Raw genomic sequence first — 26,556 nt, 5'->3', positions numbered from 1 at the left:
GTGTTCCCTCCGATTCCACTCATTCCAAAAGTGATAAAGATCATAAGAAGAACAAGGGTTCATGCAATCCTCATTGTTCCAGACTGGCCAAGGAGGGCCTGGTATCCAGATCTTCAGGAATTACTCACAGGAGATCCCTGGCCTCTTCCTCTACGAGAGGATCTGTTACAGCAGGCGCCGTGCGTGTACCAAAACTTACCGTGGCTTCGTTTGACGGCTTGGAGGTTGAACGCCGAATCCTAGCCCAAAAGGGTATTCCCAGTGAAGTCATTTCCACACTTCTTCAGGCTAGAAAAGAAGTAACGGTGAAACATTATCACCGTATTTGGAGAAAATATGTGTCTTGGTGTGAATCCAAGAAGGCTCCTACGGAAGAATTTCAACTGGGCCATTTTCTCCATTTTCTGCAAGCAGGTGTGGATGCGGGCCTAAAGTTAGGCTCAATTAAAGTACAAATTTCGGCCTTGTCAATTTTCTTTCAAAAAGAATTGGCCTCCCTTCCGGAAGTTCAGACTTTCGTGAAAGGCGTGCTGCACATCCAACCTCCCTTTGTGCCCCCTGTGGCACCGTGGGATCTTAACGTGGTGTTGCAGTTCCTGCAATCTCATTGGTTTGAACCTTTACGTAAGGTAGAGTTGAAATTCGTCACTTGGAAAGTGATCATGCTGTTGGCCTTGGCCTCTGCAAGGCGGGTGTCTGAATTGGCGGCTTTGTCTCACAAAAACCCCTATTTGATCTTCCATGAAGATAGGGGGTCATTCCGAGTTGTTCGCTCAGTATTTTTTTCTCGCAACGGAGCGATTAGTCGCTAATGCGCATGCGCAATGTCCGCAGTGCGACTGCGCCAAGTAAATTTGCTATGCAGTTAGGTATTTTACTCATGGCATTACAAGGTTTTTTCTTCGTTCTGGTGATCGTGATGTGATTGACAGGAAGTGGGTGTTTCTGGGCGGAAACTGGGTGTGTGCGAAAAAACGCTACCGTTTCTGGGAAAAACGCGGGAGTGGCTGGAGAAACGGAGGAGTGTCTGGCCGAACGCTGGGTGTGTTTGTGACGTCAAACCAGGAACAACAAGCACTGAACTGATCGCAGATGCCGAGTAAGTCTGGAGCTACTCAGAAACTGCTAAGAAGCGTCTATTCGCAATTCTGCTAATCTTTCGTTCGCAATTTTGATATGCTAAGATTCACTCCCAGTAGGCGGCGGCTTAGCGTGTGCAAAGCTGCGAAAAGCAGCTTGCGAGCGAACAACTCGGAATGACCCCCATAGAGCGGAGTTGAGAACTCGTCAGCAATTTCTGCCAAAAGTGGTGTCATCGTTTCACATGAACCAACCTATTGTGGTGCCGGTGGCTACTGATGCCTTAGCGGAATCCAATTCTCTAGATGTGGTCAGAGCTTTGAAAATTTATGTAGCCAGAATGGCTCAGATTAGGAAAACGGAGGCTCTGTTTGTCCTGTATGATCCCAACAAGATTGGGGCTCCTGCTTCCAAGCAGACTATTGCACGCTGGATCTGTAATACGATTCAGCAAGCTCATTGTACGGCTGGATTGCCGTTACCGAAATCGGTGAAGGCCCATTCTACCAGAAAGGTGGGCTCATCCTGGGCGGCAGCCCGGGGGGTTTTGGCATTACAGCTTTGCCGAGCAGCTACTTGGTCGGGTTCAAACACTTTTGCACACTTTTACAAGTTTGATACCCTGGCTAAGGAGGACCTCTTGTTTGGTCAATCGGTGCTGCAGAGTCATCCGCACTCTCCTGCCCGTTCTAGAGCTTTGGTATAAACCCCATGGTTCTTGAAGCGTCCCCAGCATCCCCTAGGACATATGAGAAAATAGGATTTTAATACCTACCGGTAAATCCTTTTCTCTTAGTCCGTAGAGGATGCTGGGCGCCCGTCCCAGTGCGGACTCTATCTGCAGTTATTAGTTATGTTTACACACAAGTTGTGTTTCTGTTATAGTCAGCCTGTTGCTGACATGGTTCATGCTGTTGACTTGCGTTGTGTTAAATGCCATGTTGTACGGCGTGCTTGAGGTGTGAGCTGGTATGTATCTCACCTTAGTTTAACAATAAATCCTTTTCCTCGAAATGTCCGTCTCCCTGGGCACAGTTCCTATAACTGGAGTCTGGAGGAGGGGCATAGAGGGAGGAGCCAGTTCACACCCCTTAAAAGTCTTAAAGTGCCCATGTCTCCTGCGGATCCCGTCTATACCCCATGGTTCTTGAAGCGTCTCCAGCAGCCTCTACGGACTAAGAGAAAAGGATTTACCGGTAGGTATTAAAATCCTATTTTTGTGCAGTTTCAGAGTAGCTTCAGACCAACTCAGCGCTTGCGATGACTTCAGACTATTCAGTTCCTGTTTTGACATCACGAACACGCCCTGCCAGCCACGCCTGTGTTTTTCTTGGCACGCCTGTGTTTTTTCGAACACTCCCTGAAAATGGTCAGTTGACACCCAGAAACGCCCTCTTCCTGTCAATCACTCTGCAGCCAGCAGTGCGACTGAAATGCTTCGCTAGACCTTGTGTGAAACTACATTGGTCGCTGTAGTAGTACGACGCGTGTGCACATTGCGCCGCATACGCATGCGCAGAAGTGCCATTTTTTTGCCTCATCACTGCGCAGTGACCGAAAACAGCTAGCGATCAACTCGGAATAATCCCCCATGGTTTTGCCCATTAGAGGAAGATTTTGCTTTTGCAATCAACTTTGAATTAGGTTGTTTGTGTGGATATTATTTATTCTTTGTTGTCAGCTGGAAAGATCATGTTTTTTGGTCAGTCACACATTGTCAAAGCCTCCTGAGCCTGTGATACCTCGCTGCACAAAACTGTCGGGCGTATGTATTAAGCCTTGGAGAATGCTCAAGTGGAGAGATATAAAGTACCAGCCAACCAGCTCCTAACGGCCATGTTACAGGCTGTACTTGAAAAAAAAAAAAAAAAATGACAGGAGTGATTGGCTGATACTTTATCTCTCTCCACTTGAGTACTCTCCAAGTCTTATGGGCCCTACACACAGCGCAATGTGCCACCGAGGTGCCCAGCGGCGGGCTGGTTGTGACGGGGGGAGTGACGTTTCTTCACTGCCCCATCACCCAGCTCCATAGCACTGCATGCTAATATGGACCAGATTGTCCATATTGGCTTGCATGTCTAAACGAGCCGGCACCAATGATGAGCGAGCACGGGGCCGCTCATCATTCATCATTGGTACCTACACACTAAAGGGGGGTACACACGGAGAGATCCGTGTTTAAAATCTAAGCAATCTGACTACATTGCTTAGATTTTAAGCACGGATCTGTCGTGTGTATGCCCCCCAGCGATAGCGATGCGCGGACCTCTACATCGCTATCGCCGGTGCTAGATTGAGCCTACATGCAGGCCCAGCGGGGGAAATGAGCGACCTGCTAGATTGAGCCGGCATGCAGGCCAATCTAGCACCAGCGATAGCGACGCGCGGCTATCGCGGTGGGGCATACACACGGACAGATCATGCTTAATATCTAAGCAAGATTGCTTAGATTATCGCTCCATGAGTACCCCCTAATGGGCCCTACACATTGCGCGATCCGCTGCCGAGCTGGCCGATGGCGGATACGGCTGACCCGGCGGCGGCGGGGGGGGCAGTGAAGGGGGGAGTGAAGTTTCTTCACTCCCCCGCCACCCGGCTCCATAGCAGTGCAGGCAAATATGGACGAGATTGTCCATATTGGCCTGCATGCACAAGCGATGGGGCACCGGCGATGAACGAGCGCGAGGCCGCGCATCGTTCATCGCTGGTGCCTCCACACTGAAAGATATGAACGATATCTCGTTCTGAGTATTATCGCCAAGTGTGTAGGGCCCATTAAAAAGATATGAACGATATCTCGTTCATTAATGAACAAGATCTTCATATCTTTCAGTGTAATCTCAAGTACATCTGCCTCCGTATATGATTATTCAGCACACTGCAGGACCATAGCCTCACACTGCTATTACAAAGCAAGCAATGCAGCTCTGCAGACATCAACACATAGGACCCACCTCCTGGCTTGCCCTAAACAAAGATGTCAGCCCAACCACTTGTCCATTTTACGTAAGGCATGCCGCCCTTAGGCGACGGGGTCGCTGCTGTAGACGTCATCGCGTTTGCCGTAAAGCGACAGGCAGCGTGTGTGCCCGGTAAGTACAAGCAGTTACGTTGTATTTTTATTTGACTACACTGATTTATTTCTGGTGAGTGCTCCAGGCGGCCGGTGTGGTCAGCCCGCTGCGCACGGTGAGCGGCAGTACAGTACGCAGGACTTCCGGGGAGGAGGAGGTAGGTATAGTACAGACGTGTGATGTCTCCTGGGGCTGCAGTACACTGGCCCTCCCCGGCTACAGATGGCGCTTACACTTGATCACTAGAGATGCGCCCCCACCCCACGCTAGTGCTCATCTCTCCACTCCACAGAAGATCAATATCCCAGCTATTATTTTACTTATTATATATAAAGACAAGTTTATATATAGTTTATTTGTATATCCATGATGACTGATCTCTTTTCATACACCTGCGCTTATTCTGCAGTATATCCAAAGCTCAAAGGATATCCAGTACAATAGAAATAACCAGCTATGATTTATTTATTAACCGTTATTTATGTAGCGCACACATGTGGGGAATTAAATTCTACTAGGCGAATGTTGCATGATATGCTGGAACGCCACTTTCTGCCTGTCTGCATTGCAAGTTGTCTCTCGCACCCCATAGAGGGGGGAAACTTGCGATGTTGGCACTACCGTAAATGGCCGATATGTGTGCAGCTGGGCATCCCCATACACTATTATGCAGCTGTTTACTCAGAATATGTCTGTAATTCTGAAACCTGCCACAGTGGAGTCTATGGGGAGAATTCAATTGTTAATCAGTTCGGGCGTAAATATCAACAGTGCTCGTTATTTCTGCTCGCTCCCTCCTGAGGCAACCAGCAGAAATGTACGAAAAGTCAGGGTTTTATTTTTGCACTTTGATGCAGTCAGTAGTTTAGACGGGTTTAGGCACTATACGCAGCTAATCTGGTCTGTTTGGACGCGACCAGCGAGAAAAATTAATGGGCGCCTGAAACAGTAATTGAATTTCGCCTTGTCTGAAGTGTTTGTTTATTGGGAAGGAAGGGACAGGCTAATAGAAGTGAATCGCCCCCATTGAGAGAGCATGTAAACTGCACACATTGTAGGGCTTTGGTGGCATTCAAGACCAAGACCTCAGTGCAGCAACACTGCTGCCCACAATACTGTTTGCATAGTTGCTTTTCTTTTAATGCTGCACTAATAATGTTCTGTATATTATTTATAATTACAGGTTTACTAAACGGCAGCAAAATGGATATCCGGCCAAATCACACGGTTTACATTAACAACTTGAATGACAAAATAAAAAAAGATGGTAAGAAACTCTCAAGCGACGTTTACTGAAAACATGAAGCTTTTTTCTACTTTGCATATGAATTTTAATATTTTCCCTCACTTCCTAATAATATCACTGTGGTAGAGGTCGCCCTTCTTAGACCTCCACCGTTCACGTCATACATCAATGTTACTGACACGTGTGCTTATGGTTCTAGTGGTTAGTTCTCATCCTCTGGCTTGTAGAAGCAGAGCAGTGACATCGGGAAGCTTTAGATATGTTTGCTGTCGGGATCCCAGTTGCAAAGCATACCGGAACTGGGATACAGACAACTAGTCTCCCTCTTGGGGTGTCCACGATACCCCTGGAGGGAGAATAAATAGCGAGCCCGCAAGGGGCTCTATGGCACTCGCCCCGGTGTCAGCATTCCGTCGGTCGGGATTCCTGCGCCGGTATGCTGGGCGCCGGGATATCGTAGTAGACCCATCTACATCTGCTCTACTGTAATTCTTTCATGCATTCAGCGGCATGGTCAGTAGGAGTGACTGCCTGAAACAGGCAAGTAGGAATAGCGTACTGGAGGGCAGTGGTGAACTGCTAGATGTGTCGGTAAACCCACCGCTACGGAAGAACATGCCTCCAGTATGTAATACTCTTAATTTTAGCATAATTTACAGTTTTGGTTTTTGGGGGACCTTGAGGAACGTCCGCCTGCTTGGAGCATGGAACAGAGTGTTGTGTTACTGATAAATCATTGTGAAAAGATTTGCAACAACCATAGTAAGTGTTCTGCAGAAATGTGTGTGCTTCTATTTGGCTGGCAGTTATATAAGGGGCACATGTCTGAAAACTGGAGCAAACCGATTTGGGTATTTCTGATAGGAAACAATCAGATTAATTTTTTTTTTTATATTTTCATTTAATGCTATTAGAAAAAAGGAAACATCTGGTTACTATAGGCAATACCATCTTTTTATTTTGCCCCAGTTTTAATATTGTACATACATTTCATAAGTGCACTGGTTTACAAAGAAATGCATTGCCTAAGGTGACGGTCAATGTGTGCACATGGGGCACGATTCAATTCTAAGAGAGTTGAATAGCTCCCGGGGCTCTTCAATACAGTGCAGTGGTAAGTCAGAGAATGCCCATTCTTTTGGACTAAACAGGGTGTTTTGTCGGGAGAACTGGCATTCTCCAACTTAAGTGCTTGGCGCGATGCTGTTTCTGCTGCGCTATCGGCAGAAATCAACATCGCGCCGACACTTTTGTCGGATTTCTGCCCGCACCCCTCCGGGTGTACGAGCAGAAATCCCGTCGTCGGGTGTCACAGGGCGCTGTATTGAATAGCACCGGGAGCTAACTCCTGGCGCTATTCAACTCTTAAGAATTGAATTGTGCCCATGGTCAGAAATGGAGTAATTGCTATAACGGATTATAATGGGAGAATTTTCCTTGTTTCCCTGGCCATCTGTGGGTACCTCTCCTGCACTGCGGTGTCACCTCACTCATTTACATGTTCCAATTAGATGTTTCACTGTGCTCTCTGAAAGTGCTGGTCACAAGTGCAGCATATTGAGATTCATAGGAACACAGTAAAGGCTTGTTATATGTTGTTTGATTTCAGAGCCTTGACCTACCCAGTCATTATTTTATTAGAATCAAATATTCTGGATGTATGTTGTATGTATACCTAGGTTAGACAGCCTGTAGCTCATTGAGGATTTATGGAAGTGCAGGGACTGACAGGAAGTGCTGGTATTTGTAGTTACACCTCTTGTGTTTTACCTCGTTCGAAGAATCCTTCTCTGACGGAATTAGCAGATTAACCAATTTCATTCATTTTGAGAAAGTACTGACTTTTCCCACTTCAAGTGGCTATGACTTCTGCAGTAATACATTTACTGGAGATGCCTGTCTGTTCTTTAACTAGTACCATGCCCTATAACCAAGGAAATTTCTGCCTTACTACTCCACAGACTAGAACTGTATGAGAAGGTTGTATTTCACACCTAAATTTATTTTATTTTGAGATTGGGCTCTCATGATATAAAATGATAAATGCACCAGCCAATCAGCTGCTAACTGTTAAATGCACTAGCCAATCAGCTCCAATATGTAAATGATCACCTTGCACTTATCACTGGTTTATCACTTCCTTATGCCTTCTCCAGGTTAATACATCTGCCCCCTTATCCCTTATCAACCACTGGTAATTCTCACTTCGACCACTGGGTTATGTTTGAATAAAGAAAACACAAGTAGCTGTATCCAATAGTAACTGAATCAGGTTAACCCTAATATTAAAGTGTATCTCCACCCAGTTAGTGCCATTTTGCATTTAATACATCATGGGCTGCTTTAAAAAAAACAAAAAAACACCTGTCTTTGTTCGCATCTACCTCAGCATCGTTTTCATCTTGGTCAGCCTGAACCGATCAGCACCCATCAAACAGGACGTTGGGAGAACACTTTTAATGTTATGGCTGATCTGGGTGGAGATAGACTGTAAGGGACCATCACACATTTGTAAAGCTGTTTGTTAATAGCTTACTTGCAAGCCCTTCATTTATTCCATAGACACCTTGAGGAATAGTATTGTTATGGTAGATTTTAAGGTGTCGCTGTGCTCTTTAGCATCTTTTTTTTAATTCAACAATTTTTATTAGATTTTTTATAGAAATACAAGAACAGGGAAGACCTTCATGATACAGACATACCAAAAACCAGAGAGAAACCGGTATAGTTACAATAATCCATCGTAAGGTGCTTTTAAGCCACATCAGTGAAACCACAGATACATAGTCGGTACTTGTAGGCTTGAGTAAGAGGTAAAGGATAAACAATCTTAACCTACATGAGGTCTAGGAAATGATGAAGACATTACCGACGTGCGTCTTAGCATAAGAAATCACCATATACCTAAGGCTAAGCATACAATTCTACCTGAGGATTCACAGGACATCCGTATACCCTAGAGGTCAATAAAGAAGACAGACAGGGGGGGGGGGGGGGGGACACATGTGGGGAAAACAATACAAGTATAATCATATCATGAATGAGTAGCGGCCAAAGAGGTCCTAAGTAAAAATATTAAATAAATAATTCAGGCATGGTTAGCCATTCTAACCAAAGAGAAGGTTCAGTACCCATATGGCATCAGACTAAACATACAGCATGGGGTATTAAATTAATATAATTTCATTTCCTAAGAAAACAGCAGGGGGTCCCAAAGGAACAGTACATGGGCTTAAGTTGTCAAGAGGCCCTATCGATTTGTCTATATAGATACCACGTTGTGGTCTCAAAAAGTTTATAGATGAACGACTGTACATCCGGGTCTAGAGTATCAATATACCTCTCCCACTTCTTGGCAAACCGCCTGACCCCCAATTCAATATCGGGAAGAGTAGCACGCCTCTCAAAATAAATAATCCGGAGGGTCATGTGTTTCACAGCCATCAAAGAAGGGGTAGACGGTTTGATCCAATTATTAAGAATTTGTTTCTTGGCAATTGTCAGGATAACAGAGAGTACCGGAACAATATCTCTATCTTCAGGCCCAAGAGACCACTCCCTAAAATCAAGTAGCAAACAAGCCCTCGGGCGTTTTATTAACCGTAAGTTAAATACTGTGTTGAGATAAGCGACCACCTTGTACCAAAACTTAGATATTTTCCGGCAAGACCACATATTGTGGTACAAGGTGGCACTTTGCGCAGTACATTTGATGCAACAGCCAGTGTCATCTGGGACCATGTGTGTCCTCTGATTAGGCGCTATATATGCCCTTTGGAGCGTCTTCAAGTGAACCTCTTGCAAAGAGGCAGAGTATAAGAACCTAAAAGTGGGTAAAATGTTATCTAACAATTCAGCGCACGATCCCATATTGGGGATATCTCTGGACCATGAAGACAACGCGGAGTCCCAGAGCCGGTCTCTATATGAGACCCTAAAGGTGTTTCTGAAGTAACTAAGATGGTAAGGACAATCTTTAGTAAGCACCATTAAGGTGCGCAGCGGGTCTGTGATAGCCTCAGAAATCATTGGGTGAGACTGGGATTGAGCAAAGTGTCTAGCCTGCAGGTACATAAAAAATTCCCGGTGGGAAATACCAAATTTTATCTGGATATCAGAGAAAGAAAGCACTGCGTTGCCTCCTGGGTCATATATGTCTCTAATAGCTGCGATACCCTTTTCTCTCCAACTCAAAAAATGTGCGTTATCAAGGCCAGGAAGGAAACATGGGTTACCCCAAAACGTAGTGTGAAGAGGTGTCAGGTTTTCTCTGGGCTTTAGTGCGAGTGGCCTGCCATGCTCGATATGTATACCAAAATAAAATATTATGTTTTATCTCGGATGGGAGACGGGAGTTTGGGGTGTGTAAGAGTGCAGCAGGTGAGAAAGGATGGAATACGGCCAGTTCAAGTGGCAAGTTCGTATATACTGATCTGCCCCAAAGCCAGTCTGTGATATACCGGTACATCGCTGCTCTACTAAATAGAACAGGATCCGGGATTCCCATACCTCCCTCTTCACGTAATAGCTGTAACCTAGCGTAGGGGACTCTTGGTCGTTTACCTGCCCATAGAAATCTAGTGAAACACTGTTTAAGAAAAAGGACATCTTTCTCAACAAGGTCAATAGGGAGCATAAGAAGAAAATAAGCAATCTTGGGAAAAACAACAGATTTAATAACTTCTGCTCGACCCATAAGAGACAAGGGCAGAGACGCCCAGTCTGTAAGGATTTTAGACACCTTGGACAAAATAGGACCAAAATTAACCGCATATAGATCCGGGAGGGAAGTAGGGATCTGAACCCCTAAATATCTAAGACTATCTCGAGCCACTGGGAATCGGGACAGGACCGGGTGTAATGGAAAGAGGGAAGAGTCTCCTGAAAGGAGGAGAAGCTCGGATTTAGATATATTAATTTTGTATCCCGCAAAGGAACCAAATTGTTCAATCGGGGAGACAATCGCAGGGATGGACGTATCAGGATGAGAAATAAATAGAAGCATGTCGTCAGCATACAGTGATAATTTTACCATTGTGTCCATTATTTTTATGCCTGTAAATCTGGGAGAATTTCTCAGGGAAACAGCTAGGGGTTCTAAAGCTAAGGCAAATAATAAAGGTGACAAGGGGCAGCCCTGACGTGTGCCACTCTGGATAAGAAAAGGGGATGAGAGGATACCATTCCCCAAAACTGGAGTGGAGGGAGATTCATATAATCGGGAAATAAGAGAGACAAAGTCCTCAGGTGCACCAAAGCGGTGGAGCGTTTCATTCAGATGGTACCATGTCGAACGCCTTTTCGGCATCAAGTGACAATAATACATTAGTGTCAGTGGGTTTGGAAAGCTGAAAGGCCTGCATAACAGTCAAGACCTTACGGATATTGCTCACTGATTGCCGACCCCAGACAAATCCAGTCTGGTCTGTATGAACTATATCAGGGACTATGAATTTGAGTCTATTCGAGAGGATTTTAGTGAACAATTTATAATCCGTGTTTAGAAGGGAGATCGGACGATAAGAACTGGGAGACTCAGGATCCCGACCAGGTTTCGGGATAACCTTTATGACTGCGGAATTAAAATATTGGGGCAAGGAAGCACCCTGCATAAAAGAATTAAATAAGACAGAAAGAGGTTCGCACAGTCTAGTAGATAGAATTTTATAGTAGTCATTGGCAAAACAGTCAGGGCCTGGAGTCTTCCCAGTCTTCAGTCCAGCTATTGCTAAAGAAACTTCCTCAGTGGTGATAGGTGCAAGAAGAGAGGTACAGTGCGACTCTGACATTTGAGGCAGATCAGTAGAAGACCAAAAGCTAGACTTGTGGGTCTGGTTAATAACAGGACGTGCATAAAGAGTGGTATAAAAAGACTGTAGCACCTCAGCAATCTCGGCCGAGGTCCGTACTCTGTCCCCACCTTGGATGAGCAGAGAGTGAATGACCACTTTAGGGTGTCTGCCTTTTAACAAACGGGATAACAGTTTGCCAGACTTATTGCCATATCTGTAAATGCCACAGCCTCTTGAAAATGAATATTTAGCTTCCATTTGAGAAAGGAGGGTATCAAACAGTGTTTTTTGTGTAAGGTACCGTTCCCTAGTAGAAGGGGAGGGGGGAGGATTTAAATTCCTGAAAAGAGTGAGTAAGAGCCGCCTGGGCTTCCAAATATTGTGAGTTTAAATCTAAATCCCTTTTTTTACTATAGGACATAATGTGCCCCCGAATAACTGATTTTGACGCCTGCCAGAAAAGAGCAGGATCCTCGCTCAGCGTTTCCATTATGCGTATGATAATCCAGCCACGCTGCATCTAATGAGGAGCGGAATTTCAGAGAGCCACTTAAATGAGAGGGGAAGTGCCAGGAGCGAAAAGGGGATTTTTCTGAGAGGAGCATCAATTTCATCCAGCATAAAGCATGGTCCGAAATACAGATAGCCTCAATTTTAGAGTCAGCCACTTTTGAGAAAAAGGAGTCAGATAACAGCAGATAATCAATCCTCGAGAACGTGTGGTGCGCAGCTGAGAGGCATGTAAATTCCCTTTCTAATGGGTAGCATGCGCGCCACACATCCACTAAGGACAACTGCGAGCAAATATAGGGGATACCAATACGTGGTAACGAGGGGGGAGGGGGAGGGGATTTATCCAAGGTTGGAGAAAATATAAATTAAAATCTCCACCCAAGATTATAGGAATTTCAGAGTAGCTTAGTGACCATGTTCGTATAAAATTGCTTAGAGTACTGATTGGGAGCATAAATATTACAAAGTAGGAACCTGGATGCATACAATGTGACATCTGCCAGTACATACCGACCCTGAGTGTCATCTAAAATCGCATGGACGGAGATAGGGACCGTGTGCCGTGCTAAAATAATCACTCCCCTAGCCTTAGAAGAGAAGGAGGAAGAGGCTACCACAGACCAACCCATAGTGTTCAGTTTTACCACCTCATTTGGCATAAGGTGAGATTCCTGAATGAAAACAACATCCATCCCCACCTTCCGAAGATAGAGCAAAATCTTTCTGCGTTTAGCTGGGGAGTTGATCCCTCCCACATTCCACGTGCCGACACTCAAACTAGCCATGCATCAAATGAACTGGGAAAACCTGAAAACCTGCGCAGTAATCATGATATCTACAGCCGCAATCATGATATCTGCAGCCGCCGAAAAACGGATACAAATCATACCGGGGTGGACACATAAGGAGGAGAAGGGGAGGGGGAGAAGAAAAGAGGGACAGAAACATAGAAAACACACAAAATATAACATTAACACTGTGAAAGAAAGTCCTGCTAAGGACAATCATAACTTAAGAAAACGAGAACAACCGGTTCAAGCAAGCACAGAGGCCGTCATAGACCGCCAATGAGCCAGCCAGAATTATGAAAACCTGAGGAAAAAATGAGGGAGGGGGCGCCCTTACCCACCCTCGGCAACATATTATATGAAAATATACATAGGAAAAATAACAAGAAAATATCAGAGCACACAGAGCATGTTACAGAAAAAGAAAAACGCAGCCTGTCACATAAGAAGAAGGGGGAGATATCTCCGCTAAGCATATATAACCATTCTAGAAAGATTACATAGCCACAAAAAGACAACAGATGAATAAGAAAAATCTAAAACATAAAACAAGGCAAAAAGGTTCAGCCCGCTGTATAAGACCAAAGTCTCTTTTGGGGAAAAAAACACCTGCAGCAGATTCTACAGCAATAATTAAATTGGCAGACATAACCCGAAACAGAGAAGTCCAGGAGCAATACTCGGCCATCTCGATCCAGGGTGTCATCCGCCTGAGAGGAGTCGTCATCTGCCTTGGATGCCTCAGAAACATAAGCCTCTGCATCTAAAAGATTTGTAAAGTCCTGGAAAGAATTTCCATCAAACAGGCGTAGTCTTGCAGGGAAGAGCAGAGCAAATTTTTTATCCGCCTTTACCAAACGGGAGCAAAGGGGGGTAAATTCCCGACGTGCCCGGGATACCTCCGCGGAGTAGTCCTGGAAAATGGCCAAACGAGCTCCCTCCCATTGTAAATTCCTATGCCTCCTGGATGCCGTCCATATTGCCTCCTTATGGAGAAAGTTCAGACATTTAAATATAACCACACGTGGTCTGCTATTAGGTGAAGAACGTGGGGGACCCAGTCTGTGGGCTCTCTCGATAACTAAGCCAGAGCATTCATCTTGGATATGCAACAAATCAAGGAGGGACGTTTGTAAAAAAAAGTCAAATCAGGACCTTTCAGTGACTCAGGGAGCCCCAGCACCCGAAGATTCGATGTCCTCGTTCTATTTTCAAGATCGTCAACCTTGTTCAGCAGCTGGAAGTGAGATTTCTGGAGCTCATCATATCTGTGCTTAAGATACCCAACATCCTGAAAAGTCTCCCCCAGCCTTTGTTCATTTGTAAGAACAGTCTTAGATAACTGCTTGATTTGGGATTTTAGATCTTTTACTGCCTGCTGCATTTTAGCAGCATGTGCATCCATGATAGGCTCCATGGCATCCCTAACAGCTCTCACTACATCAGCGTAAGTCACTGGAGAGGCAGGGGAACAGTCAGTCTCACCTGAGGGAGAAATGTGTTTTGCAGAAGCCTGTTTAATGCTGCCAGCAGCCTGCAGACTCGTTTGTGAGCTAGGTGCGGCGGCCATCTTGGATTCCCCCCGCCGTTTTTCAGACCTCGATCTCTGGGCTTTAGGGGGAATGGGGGAGGACAGAAACCTTTCCATCCAATCCCCAGCACTTTCCCACAGGTAGTGTGCGCCAGGTGCGGAGAAAAGCCGCGAGCGGGAGGCGCTGTGTGCTCCGGTTACCGAGGGTGCAGGAGAGCTGCAGCAATCAGCTTCTCCTCACATGGGCACGGGAACCGGAAGTCCTCGCTCTTTAGCATCTTATGACTTTTTAATGTAACCAATTGTGCAGAACAGACATATGGAAATTGTGGATCAGACTATTGTGCATTGGAAAGCAGCTAAATATGGCCCCCTAGGTGTAGCAGTGTCACCCCACACTCCCAAACAGACAATCAGAAAATATCACCAAATTGGTCTGCCAGCTCTAAGGTAGTATAGTGTCCTACAGCAAAGACTCCTTAGTAATAATTTTTTTTCCCTTGCGTCCAGTAACTGTATTGCCTCTGGATGCTATTAAATATCTCAAAAGACAAAACAAACCTCATAGAGTAGTACCGCTGTGCAACAGACAATCTCAATAGTGAAAAACTCGGGGTGCGCATAAGGGGGAGAGTGACATGTCCAAATCAGAATTGGATGATACTGACCTCAACTCCACTTCCAAATTGCTCATCCTCTAGTATATACATGTGAAACAAATGGAGAGAGCTCCAAATAGTGTGACACTATATTTAATCCAAATGAGTGCAGATAAAAACATACAAAACAGGGTTGTATTGGACTCTCACCAGATGTAATGGTCTACTAAAGAGAAAGTAGAAATTAAGGCAGTGATAGCCAGCTAGATAACATCATCCACAGACCAGGTTATGTCCTAAAACGTCCCAGATACTCCCTCCTCACCCCATGATCTAAAACCTGTAAATTGTACCATGTTGTGAGCTGAAAGCACCTCCATAAGAGTATTTTACCATCTGAGCTAAAGTATGTAAGGTAGACAAGTGCCAAAGAATTTCTCTGCTAGACCTTCTTTGTTTGTGGATGTCTCAGTCCAGTCCCTCAGGAAAAGGACGAAAGTTCTAGGATACACTAACTGTATCTGGATAACATACAGTGTTTAGTTACAGTCAATAGATAGACACCACGTGTTATTTAGACATTAGGTCGACACGGTTAAATGGTCGACATAAAAAAATTAGACCTTTTTTTTGTAATTTGTTTACTTTTTTTTTTTTAGTTATCTTCTCTATCCATGTCGGCATAGTGTTGGTTCTAAATCTTGTGGCGAGCCACTAAGCCTTAAGCATGGTGAGCGGATGCCTTTCTACAATTAGGTGTCCCAGATTACCAAACTATCCACACAACCCAAAAATGTCAAATTGCGTCTACCTTTTTTTATGTCAACCATTTTCACGCCCACCTTTTGATCCTGGTGACCTTTTGTACTGTCTTCTTTCTCTAACGTCCTAGTGGATGCTGGGGACTCCGTCAGGACCATGGGGAATAGCGGGCTCCACAGGAGACAGGGCACATCTAAAAAGCTTTTTAGGTCACATGGTGTGTACTGGCTCCTCCCCCTATGACCCTCCTCCAAGCCTCAGTTAGGTTTTTGTGCCCGTCCGAGAAGGGTGCAAACTGGATGGCTCTCTTAAGGAGCTATTTAGTAAAGTTTTTTTTTTAGGTTTCTAATCAGTGATTCCTGCTGGCGACAGGATCACTGCAACGAGGGACTTAGGGGAGAGACTGGCAACTCACCTGCGTGCAGGAGGATTGAAGTCTTAGGCTACTGGACACTGAGCTCCAGAGGGAGTCGGAACACAGGTCAGCCTGGGGTTCGTCCCGGAGCCGCGCCGCCGATCCCCCTTACAGACGCTGAAGAAAGACGGCGGAACGGAGGTCCGGAAACAGGCGGCAGAAGACTTCACAGTCTTCAGAGAGGTAGCGCACAGCACTGCAGCTGTGCGCCATTGTTGTCACACGGCTCACTGACACGGTCACGGAGGGTGCAGGGCGCTGCTGGGGGCGCCCTGGGCAGCAATATAAATACCTATTTGGCAAATAAATACATCACATATAGCCATTAAGGCTATATGTATGTATTTTAACCCAGGCCAGTTATTAAAAAACCGGGAGGAAAAGCCCGCCGAAAAGGGGGCGGAGCTTATTCTCCTCAGCACTCAGCGCCATTTTCCTGATCAGCTCCGCTGGTGAGGAAGGCTCCCACTCTCCCCTGCACTGCACTACAGAAACAGGGTTAAAAGAGAAGGGGGGCATAAATTGGCGATATAATGATATATTAAGAGCGCATATATAGAAACAACACCTCTAGGGTTGTTATATACATTATAGCGCTTTTGGTGTGTGCTGGCAAACTCTCCCTCTGTCTCCCCAAAGGGCTAGTGGGTCCTGTCCTCTATCAGAGCATTCCCTGTGTGTGTGCTGTATGTCGGTACGTGTGTGTCGACATGTGTGAGGAAAATGTTGGTGAGGAGGCGGAGCAAATTGCCTGTAATGTTGATGTCACTCTCTAGGGAGTCGACACCGGAATGGATGGTCTACTTATGGAATTACGTGATAATGTCAACACGCTGCAAGACGGTTGACGACATGAGATGGCCGGCGGACAAATTAGTACCGGTCCAGGCGTCTCAGACACCGTCAGGGGCTTGTAAAAACGCCCATTTACCTCAGTCGGTCGACAGACACAGACATGGACACTGACCCCAGTGTCGACGGTGAAGAAACATACGTAATTTTCCTTTAGGGCCACGAGTTACATGTTAAGGGCAATGAAGGAGCTGTTACATATTTCTGATACTACAAGTACCACAAATAAGGGTATTTTGTAGGGTGTGAATAAACTACTTGTAGTTTTGCCTGAATCAGATAAATTAAATGAAGTGTGTGATGATACGTGGGGTTCCTCCGATAGAAAGTTATGGGCGGTATACCCTTTCCCGCCAGAAGTAAGGGCGAGTTGGGAAACACACCTTAGGGTGGATAAGGCGCTCACACGCTTATAAAAACATGGCGTTACCGTCTCTAGATACGGCCGCCCTCAAGAAGCCAGCTGATAGGAAGCTGAAAAATATCATGACAGTATATACACACATACTGGTGTTATACTACGACCAGCAATCGCCTCAGCCTGGATGTGCAGCGCTGAGGGGGCTTGGTCGGATTTCCTGACTGAAAATTTTGATACCCTTGACAGGGACAAGATTTTATTGACTATAGAGCATTTTAAGGATGCATTTCTATATATGCGTGATGCGCAGAGGGATATTTGCATTCTGGCATCAAGAGTAAATGTGATTTACATATCTGCCAGACGAAGACACGACAGTGGTCAGGTGAGGCAGATTCCAGACGGCATGTGGAAGTATTGCCGTATAAAGGGGCGGTCCATCGGACCTGGTGGCCATGGCAACAGCTGAAAAATCCACTTTTTGTTACCCCGAATCACATATCGGCAAAAAAGGACACAGTCTTTTCAGTCTCAGTCCTTTCGTCCCCATAGGGGCAGGCGGGCAAAGGCCAGTCATATCTGCCCAGGGGTAGAGGAAAGGGAAGAAGACTGCAGCAAGCAGCCCATTCCCAGGAACAGAAGCCCCTCACAGCTTCTGCCAAGTCCGCAGCATAACGCTGGGGCCGTACAAGCGGGCTCAGGTGCGGTAGGGGGTCATCTCAAGAGTTTCAGTACGCAGGGGGCTCACTCGCAAGGGAACTCCGGGATCCTACATGTAGTATCCCAGGTGTACATTGGAAATTCGAGACATCTCCCCCTCACACAATTCACAGGCTGTATTCCCAGCAGGTGATAATCAAAGTACCCCTCTTACAACATGGAAGGGGGTAGTATCCCACACTATATTGTGGTACTGAAGCCAACCGGCTCGGTGAGATCTGAAATATTTGAACACTTACATACAAGCGTTCAAATCAAGATGGAGTCACTCAGAGCAGTGATAGCGAACCAGGAAGAAGGGGACGATATGGTGTCACTGGATATCAGGGACGCTTACCTACAGGTCCAAATTTGCCCTTCTCACCAAGGGTACTTCAGGTTCCTGGTACAGAACTGTCACTATCAGTTCAGACGCTGCCGTTTGGGTTGTCCACGGCGCCCCGGGTCTTTACCAAGGTAATGGCCGGAATGATGATTTTTCTTAAAAGGAAACATGGACGCTTTCCTGATAAGGGCAAGGTCCAGAGAACAGTTGGAGGTCGGAGTAGCACTATCTTAAGTAGTTCTACGTCAGCACGAGTGGATTCTAAATATTCCAAAATCGCAGCTTTTTCCGATGACACGTCTACTGTTCATAGGGATGATTCTGGACACAGTCCAGAAAAACGTGTTTCTCCCAGTGGAGAAAGCCAGGGAGTTCTCCGAGCTAATCGGGATCCTCCTAAAACCAGGAAAAGTGTCAGTGCATCATTGCACAAGAGTCCTGGTAAAAATGGTGGCTTATTACGAAGCAATTCCATTCGGCAGATTTCCCGCAAGAACTCTTCGGTGGGATCTGCTGGACAAATGGTCCGGATCGCATCCTCAGATGCATCAGCGGATAACCCTATATCCAAGGACAAGGGTGTCTCTCCTGTGGTGATTACAGAGTGCTCATCTTCTAGAGGGCCGCAGATTTGGCATTCAGGATTGGATGCCGGTGACCACGGAGGCCAGCCTGAGAGGCTGGAGAACAGTCACACAGGGAAAAAATTTCCAGGGAAGTGTGATTAAGTCTGGAGAATTCTCTCTGCATAAATAAGCTTAGAGCAAATTTATAAGGCTCTAAACTTAGCAAGACCTCTGCTTCAAGGTCAGCCGGTATTGATCCAGTGGGATAACATCACGGCAGTCGCCCACGTAAACAGAAAGGGCGGCACAAGAAGCAGGAGGGCAGTGACAAAACTGCAAGGATTTTTCGCTAGGCGGAAAATCATGTGATAGCACTGTCAGCAGTGTTCTTTCCGGGAGTGGACGACTGGGAAGCAGACTTCCTCAGCAGGCATGACCTCCACCCGGGAGAGTGGAAACTTCATAGGGAAGTTTTTCAGCATGATTGTGGACCGTTGGCAAAGACCAAAGGTGGACATGATAGCGTCCCGCCCGAAAAACGGGACAGGTATTCCGCCAGGTCATGAGACCTTCAGGCGATAGCTGTGGATGTTCTGGTAACACCGTGGGTGTACCAGTCAGTGTATGGGTTCCCTCCTCTGTTTCTCATAACCAAGGTATTGAGAATTATAAGACATAGAGGAGTATGAACTATACTAGTGGCTCCGGATGGGCCAAGAGGGACTTGGTACCCGGAGCTTCAAGAGATGCTCACAGAGGACTAAGGGCCTGGGGAGCTAAGAAGGGACTTGCTTCAGCAAGTACCATGTCTTTTCCAAGAATTACCGCGGCTGCGTTTGACGGCATGGCGGTTGAATACCGGATTCTGAAGGGAAAAAGGCATTCCATAAGAGGTCATACCTACCTTGGTCAAAGCCAGGAAGGAGGTGACCGCACAACGTCATCACCACATGTGGTGAAAATATGTTGCGTGGGTAAGGCCAGGAAGGCTCCACGAAGGAAATTCAACTAGGTCGATTCTGCACTTCCTGAAAACAGGAGTGTTTTGAGTCTCAAATTGGGGTTCATTAAGATTTAAATTTCGGCCCTGTAGATTTTCTTCCAGAAAAAATTGACTTCAGTTCCTGAAGTCCAGATTGTAAAGGGTGTATTCCATATACAGTTCTTTTGTGCCTCTAGGGGCACCGTGAGATCTCAACATAGTGTTGGGATTCCTTAAAATCATATTGGTTTGAACCGCTCAAATCTGTGGATTTGAAATATCTCACATGGAAAGTGACCATGCTGTTGACCAATATCTCACATGGAAAGTGACCATGTTGTTAGTCCTGGCCTCGGCCAGGCGATTGTCAAAAAGAATGGGCGGTTTTGTTTTACAAAAGCCCATATTAGAATTTTCCATTTGAACAGGGCAGAACTGGGACTCGTCTCCAGTTTCTTCCTAAAGGGGTGTCAGCGTTGTCACCTGAAACAACCTATTGTGGTGCCTGCGGCTACTGGGGACTTGGAGGACTCCAAGTTACTAGACGTTGTCAGGGCCCTAAAAAAAAAAAAAAAAAAAAAAAAAAATATATATATATATATATATATATATATATATATATATATATATATATATATATATATATATATATGATATAATATAATATAATATAGTTAGGACGGCTGGAGTCAGAAAGTCTGACTTGCTGTTTATATTGTATGCACCCAACAAGCTGGGTGCTCCTGCTTCTAAGCAGTCTATTGCACGCTAGATTTGTAGTACAATTCAGCTTGCACATTCTGTGGCAGGCCTGCCACAGCCGAAATATGTAGATGCCCATTCCACAAGGAAGGTGGCCTCATCCTGGGCGGCTGCCCGAGGAGTCTCGGCATTATAACTTTGCCGAGCAGCTACGTGGTCAGGGGAGAACACGTTTGTAAAATTTTACAAATTTGATACTCTGGCTAAAGAGGACCTGGAGTTCTCTCATTCGGTGCTGCAGAGTCATCCGCACTCTCCCGCCCGTTTGGGAGCTTTGGTATAATCCCCATGGTCCTGACGGAGTCCCCAGCATCCACTAGGACGTTAGAGAAAATAAGAATTTACTTACCGATAATTCTATTTCTCGTAGTCCGTAGTGGATGCTGGGCGCCCATCCCAAGTGCGGATTGTCTGCAATGCTTGTACATAGTTATTGTTACAAAAATCGGGTTATTACTATTGTTGTGAGCCATTTTTTCAGAGGCTACTTCGTTTTGTTATCATACTGTTAACTGGGTTCAGATCACAAGTTGTACGGTGTGATTGGTGTGGCTGGTATGAGTCTTACCCGGGATTCAAGATCCTTCCTTATTGTGTACGCTCGTCCGGGCACAGTACCTAACTGAGGCTTGGAGGAGGGTCATAGGGGGAGGAGCCAGTACACACCATGTGACCTAAAAAGCTTTTTAGATGTGCCCTGTCTCCTGTGGAGCCCGCTATTCCCCATGGTCCTGACGGAGTCCCCAGCATCCACTACGGACTACGAGAAATAGAATTATCGGTAAGTAAATTCTTATTTTTTCATGTCGACCTTTTGACCGTCTAACGTGGTGTTTATCTATTGACTGCCTAACTAGACACTGTCTACCTATGATACCACACCCTACACTAACGGGGGTATAAATCAGGTGGGTCTGTAGTTCTCCATTGTGAAAGTACAGTTTGGTTTTTGTTGCTGCTGCCAATTTAGTTAAAAGTAGCTGGTTTTACCTTGTTATGATGAAGCTATTCTCTGCTGTGACAAATTTGTTACATTGTAATGTGTTTTATATTCATTTCCCTTTAATGTATTATGATTTTGTTTATTCACAGAGCTGAAGCGATCGATGTACGCACTATTCTCGCAGTTTGGCCATGTAATGGATATAGTGGCTTTAAAGACCATGAAGATGAGAGGACAGGGTTTTGTCATCTTTAAGGAGCTTAGCTCAGCCACCAACGCGTTACGGCAATTACAAGGCTTTCCTTTTTATGATAAACCAATGGTGCGTGATTTCCTCGCCCCCTCAGCCCTTCTTTCATTTCTTTAGCTAGAGGCATAAAGCACATTTATGTGTCTAAGGTTTCTATCATGTGTATGTAGAGATGTATTCCTTGGCTTCACCTGTGTGCATGCAGCCGTTGACATTTGCAGGAATCGGCAATCTGGTACCTAGGGGCCTGTTAATAGGCTCAGTTTTGTGTGTTGGGGGTAATTAACAAGGCAGTCCTGCACCAGATTCCAGAGAGAGATGCTGTGGTCCCCCTCGATACACCTGGAAATTCACCCCCCCATATGCTTCTATAGGTACTGCCGTGCCCTAAAAATCATAAGTTGTTAGAGCCTAGCCCCGTTGGCTAATGCCATGTTTAGATGGAGTGGGCTTATTCTAGCCTTTGTGTCCCCTTCCCATTATTTCTTGCTTGTGGGTGCAGTAGCTCAGCCGAGTCTCGACCTGGAGCTAAACTGTTGTTTGGCAGAATGGGCTCTTCTTGGAGCCCATGTCCTGGTGTCTCACCATTACTACGTAGCACCGAAAAGGTAATGCTGATTTCTCTAACGTCCTAAGTGGATGCTGGGACTCCGTAAGGACCATGGGGAATAGCGGCTCCGCAGGAGACTGGGCACAAAAGTAAAAGCTTGAACTAGCTGGTGTGCACTGGCTCCTCCCCCTATGACCCTCCTCCAAGCCTCAGTTAGATTTTTGTGCCCGAACGAGAAGGGTGCATGCTAGGTGGCTCTCCTGAGCTGCTTAGAGTAAAAGTTTATTTTAGGTTTTTTATTTTCAGTGAGTCCTGCTGGCAACAGGCTCACTGCATCGTGGGACTAAGGGGAGAAGAAACGAACTCACCTGCGTGCAGAGTGGATTGGGTTTCTTAGGCTACTGGACATTAGCTCCAGAGGGACGATCACAGGTTCAGCCTGGATGGGTCCCGGAGCCGCGCCGCCGGCCCCCTTACAGAGCCAGAAGAACGAAGAGGTCCGGTGAAATCGGCGGCAGAAGACGTTCCTGTCTTCAACTAAGGTAGCGCACAGCACTGCAGCTGTGCGCCATTGCTCTCAGCACACTTCACACTCCGGTCACTGAGGGTGCAGGGCGCTGGGGGGGAGCGCCCTGAGACGCAATAAAAATCAGAAATACCTTAGGATGGCAAAAGAAATACATCACATATAGCTCCTGGGCTATATGGATGTATTTAACCCCTGCCAGTTTTCCAGAAAAAAGCGGGAGATAAGGCCGTCGTGAAGGGGCGGAGCCTATCTCCTCAGCACACAAGCGCCATTTTCCCTCACAGTTCCACTGGAAGGACGGCTCCCTGACTCTCCCCTGCAGTCCCTACAGAATCAAGGTAAAAACGAGAGAGGGGGGGCACTATTGGCAGCTAAATTATAACAGCAGCTATAAAAGGGAGTAACACTTATATAAGGTTATCCCTATATATATATATATATATATATATATATATATATATATATATATATATATATATATATATAGCGCTCTGGTGTGTGCTGGCAAACTCTCCCTCTGTCTCCCCAAAGGGCTAGTGGGGTCCTGTCCTCTATCAGAGCATTCCCTGTGTGTGTGCTGGGTGTCGGTACGATTGTGTCGACATGTATGAGGAGGAAAATGATGTGGAAGCAGAGCAATTGCCTGTGTTAGTGATGTCACCCCCTAGGGAGTCGACACCTGACTGGATGGTTGTATTTAAAGAACTACGTGACAATGTCAGCACTTTACAAAAAACTGTTGACGACATGAGACAGCCGACAAATCAATTAGTGCCTGTCCAGGCGTCTCAGACATCGTCAGGGGCGATAAAACGCCCGTTACCTCAGTGGGTCGACACAGACCCAGACACGGATACTGAGTCCAGTGTCGACGGTGAGGAGACAAACGTAATGTCCAGTAGGGCCACACGTTACATGATCACGGCAATGAAGGAGGCATTGAACATTTCTGACACTACAAGTACCACAAAGAAGGGTATTATGTGGCGAGTGAAAAAACTACCAGTAGCTTTTCCTGAGTCAGATGAATTAAACGAGGTGTGTGATAAAGCGTGGGTTTCCCCCGATAAAGTGCTAATTTCTAATAAATTATTGGCACTATACCCTTTCCCGCCAGAGGTTAGGGCGCGTTGGGAAACACCCCCTAGAGTAGATAAAGCGCTCACACGTTTATCTAAACAAGTAGCGTTACCGTCTCCTGATACGGCCGCCCTCAAAGAACCAGCGGATAGAAGGCTGGAAAATATCCTGAAGGGTATATACACACATACTGGTGTTATACTGCGACCAGCAATCGCCTCAGCCTGGATGTGCAGTGCTGGAGTGGCGTGGTCGGATTCCCTGACTGAAAATATTGATACCCTGGATAGGGACAGTATATTACTAACTATAGAGCATTTGAAGGATGCATTACTATATATGCGTGATGCACAGAGGGATATTTGCACCCTGGCATCAAGAGTGAGTGCTATGTCCATTTCCGCCAGAAGAGCGTTATGGACGCGACAGTGGTCAGGGGATGCGGATTCCAAACGACATATGGAAGTATTGCCGTATAAAGGGGAGGAGTTATTTGGGGCCGGTCTTTCGGACCTGGTGGCCACGGCAACGGCCGGAAAGTCCACCTTTTTGCCCCAGGTCACCTCTCAGCAGAAAAAGACACCGTCTTTTCAAACTCAGTCCTTTCGTTCCCATAAGTACAAGCGGGCAAAAGGCCACTCATTTCTGCCCCGGGGCAGAGGAAGAGGAAAAAGACTGCACCAGGCAGCCTCTTCCCAGGAGCAGAAGCCCTCCTCTGCTTCTGCCAAGTCTTCAGCATGACGCTGGGGCTTTACATGCGGACTCGGACACGGTGGGGGCCCGTCTCAAAAATTTCAACGCGCAGTGGGCTCACTCGCAAGTGGACCCCTGGATTCTGCAGGTAGTATCACAGGGGTACAAACTGGAATTCGAGACGTCTCCCCCTCGCCGGTTCCTGAAGTCTGCTCTACCAAAGTCTCCCTCCGACAGGGAGGCAGTTTTGGAAGCCATTCACAAGCTGTATTCCCAGCAGGTGATAATCAAGGTACCCCTCCTACAACAGGGAAAGGGGTATTATTCCACGCTGTTTGTGGTACCGAAGCCGGACGGCTCGGTGAGACCAATTTTAAATCTAAAATCCTTGAACACTTACATAAAGAGGTTCAAATTCAAGATGGAGTCACTCAGAGCAGTGATAGCAAACCTGGAAGAAGGGGACTATATGGTGTCTCTGGACATCAAAGATGCTTATCTCCACGTCCCAATCTACCCTTCTCACCAAGGGTACCTCAGGTTTGTAGTACAAAACTGTCATTATCAGTTTCAGACGCTGCCGTTTGGGTTGTCCACGGCACCTCGGGTCTTTACCAAGGTAATGGCCGAAATGATGATTCTTCTTCGAAGAAAAGGCGTTTTAATTATCCCTTACTTGGACGATCTCCTGATAAGGGCAAGGTCCAGGGAACAGTTAGAAGTCGGAGTAGCACTATCTCAGTTAGTGTTACGTCAGCACGGGTGGATTCTAAATATTCCAAAATCGCAGCTGATTCCAACGACACGTCTCCTGTTCCTAGGAATGATTCTGGACACAGTCCAGAAAAAGGTGTTTCTCCCAGAGGAGAAGGCCAGGGAGTTATCCGAGCTAGTCAGGAATCTCCTAAAACCAGGCCAGGTGTCAGTGCATCAGTGCACGAGGGTCCTGGGAAAAATGGTGGCTTCTTACGAAGCGATTCCATTCGGAAGATTCCATGCAAGAACGTTTCAGTGGGATCTTCTGGACAAATGGTCCGGATCGCATCTTCAGATGCATCAGCGGATAACCCTGTCGCCAAGGACAAGGGTGTCTCTTCTGTGGTGGCTGCAGAGTGCTCATCTACTAGAGGGCCGCAGATTCGGCATTCAGGATTGGATCCTGGTGACCACAGATGCCAGCCTGAGAGGCTGGGGAGCAGTCACACAGGGAAAAAATTTCCAGGGCTTGTGGTCAAGCATGGAAACATCTCTTCATATAAACATTCTGGAACTAAGGGCCATTTACAATGCCCTAAGTCAAGCAAAACCCCTGCTTCAGGGTCAGGCGGTATTGATCCAATCGGACAACATCACGTCAGTCGCCCACGTAAACAGACAGGGCGGCACGAGAAGCAGGAGGGCGATGGCAGAAGCTGCAAGGATTCTTCGCTGGGCGGAGAATCATGTGATAGCACTGTCAGCAGTGTTCATTCCGGGAGTGGACAACTGGGAAGCGGACTTCCTCAGCAGACACGACCTTCACCCGGGGGAGTGGGGACTTCATCCAGAAGTCTTCCAAGAGATGGTAAACCGTTGGGAAAAACCAAAGGTGGACATGATGGCGTCCCGTCTCAACAAAAAACTAGACAGATATTACGCCAGGTCAAGGGACCCTCAGGCAATAGCGGTGGACGCTCTGGTAACACCATGGGTGTACCAGTCAGTGTATGTGTTCCCTCCTCTGCCTCTCATACCAAAAGTACTGAGAATCATAAAAAGGAGAGGAGTAAGAACTATACTCGTGGTTCCGGATTGGCCAAGAAGGACTTGGTACCCGGAACTTCAAGAGATGCTCACGGAGGACCCGTGGCCTCTACCTCTAAGAAAGGACCTGCTCCAGCAGGGACCTTGTCTGTTCCAAGACTTACCGCGGCTGCGTTTGACGGCATGGCGGTTGAACGCCGGATCCTGAAGGAAAAAGGCATTCCAGAAGAAGTCATCCCTACCCTGATAAAGGCCAGGAAGGATGTAACCGCAAAACATTATCACCGCATTTGGCGAAAATATGTTGCGTGGTGTGAGGCCAAAGAGGCCCCTACAGAGGAATTTCAACTGGGTCGCTTCCTACATTTCCTGCAAACAGGACTGTCTATGGGCCTAA

At 46.4% G+C, this 26,556-nt stretch overlaps 1 protein-coding gene across 2 annotated transcripts in view; it reads left to right on the top strand.

The window, feature by feature from the left end:
* The first annotated feature begins 4,076 nt into the window (after positions 1–4,076).
* The window catches only part of SNRPB2 (small nuclear ribonucleoprotein polypeptide B2), a 42,457-nt gene continuing 19,977 nt past the window's right edge, over positions 4,077–26,556 (top strand). Inside the window, exons 1-3 of one of the 2 annotated variants that reach the window (XM_063918522.1) lie at positions 4,077–4,175; positions 5,341–5,424; positions 21,464–21,636. In XM_063918522.1, coding sequence (XP_063774592.1) covers positions 4,097–4,175; positions 5,341–5,424; positions 21,464–21,636 — 336 coding nt within the window. In that variant the 5' untranslated portion in view covers positions 4,077–4,096. The other variant, XM_063918523.1, reaches the window with a different exon arrangement.

Source organism: Pseudophryne corroboree, chromosome 4 (genome assembly GCF_028390025.1).
Source record: "Pseudophryne corroboree isolate aPseCor3 chromosome 4, aPseCor3.hap2, whole genome shotgun sequence".
Lineage (NCBI taxonomy): Eukaryota > Metazoa > Chordata > Amphibia > Anura > Myobatrachidae > Pseudophryne > Pseudophryne corroboree.
Note: the sequence above shows the minus strand (reverse complement) of the source record. Positions and strands in the feature narration are given on the sequence as shown.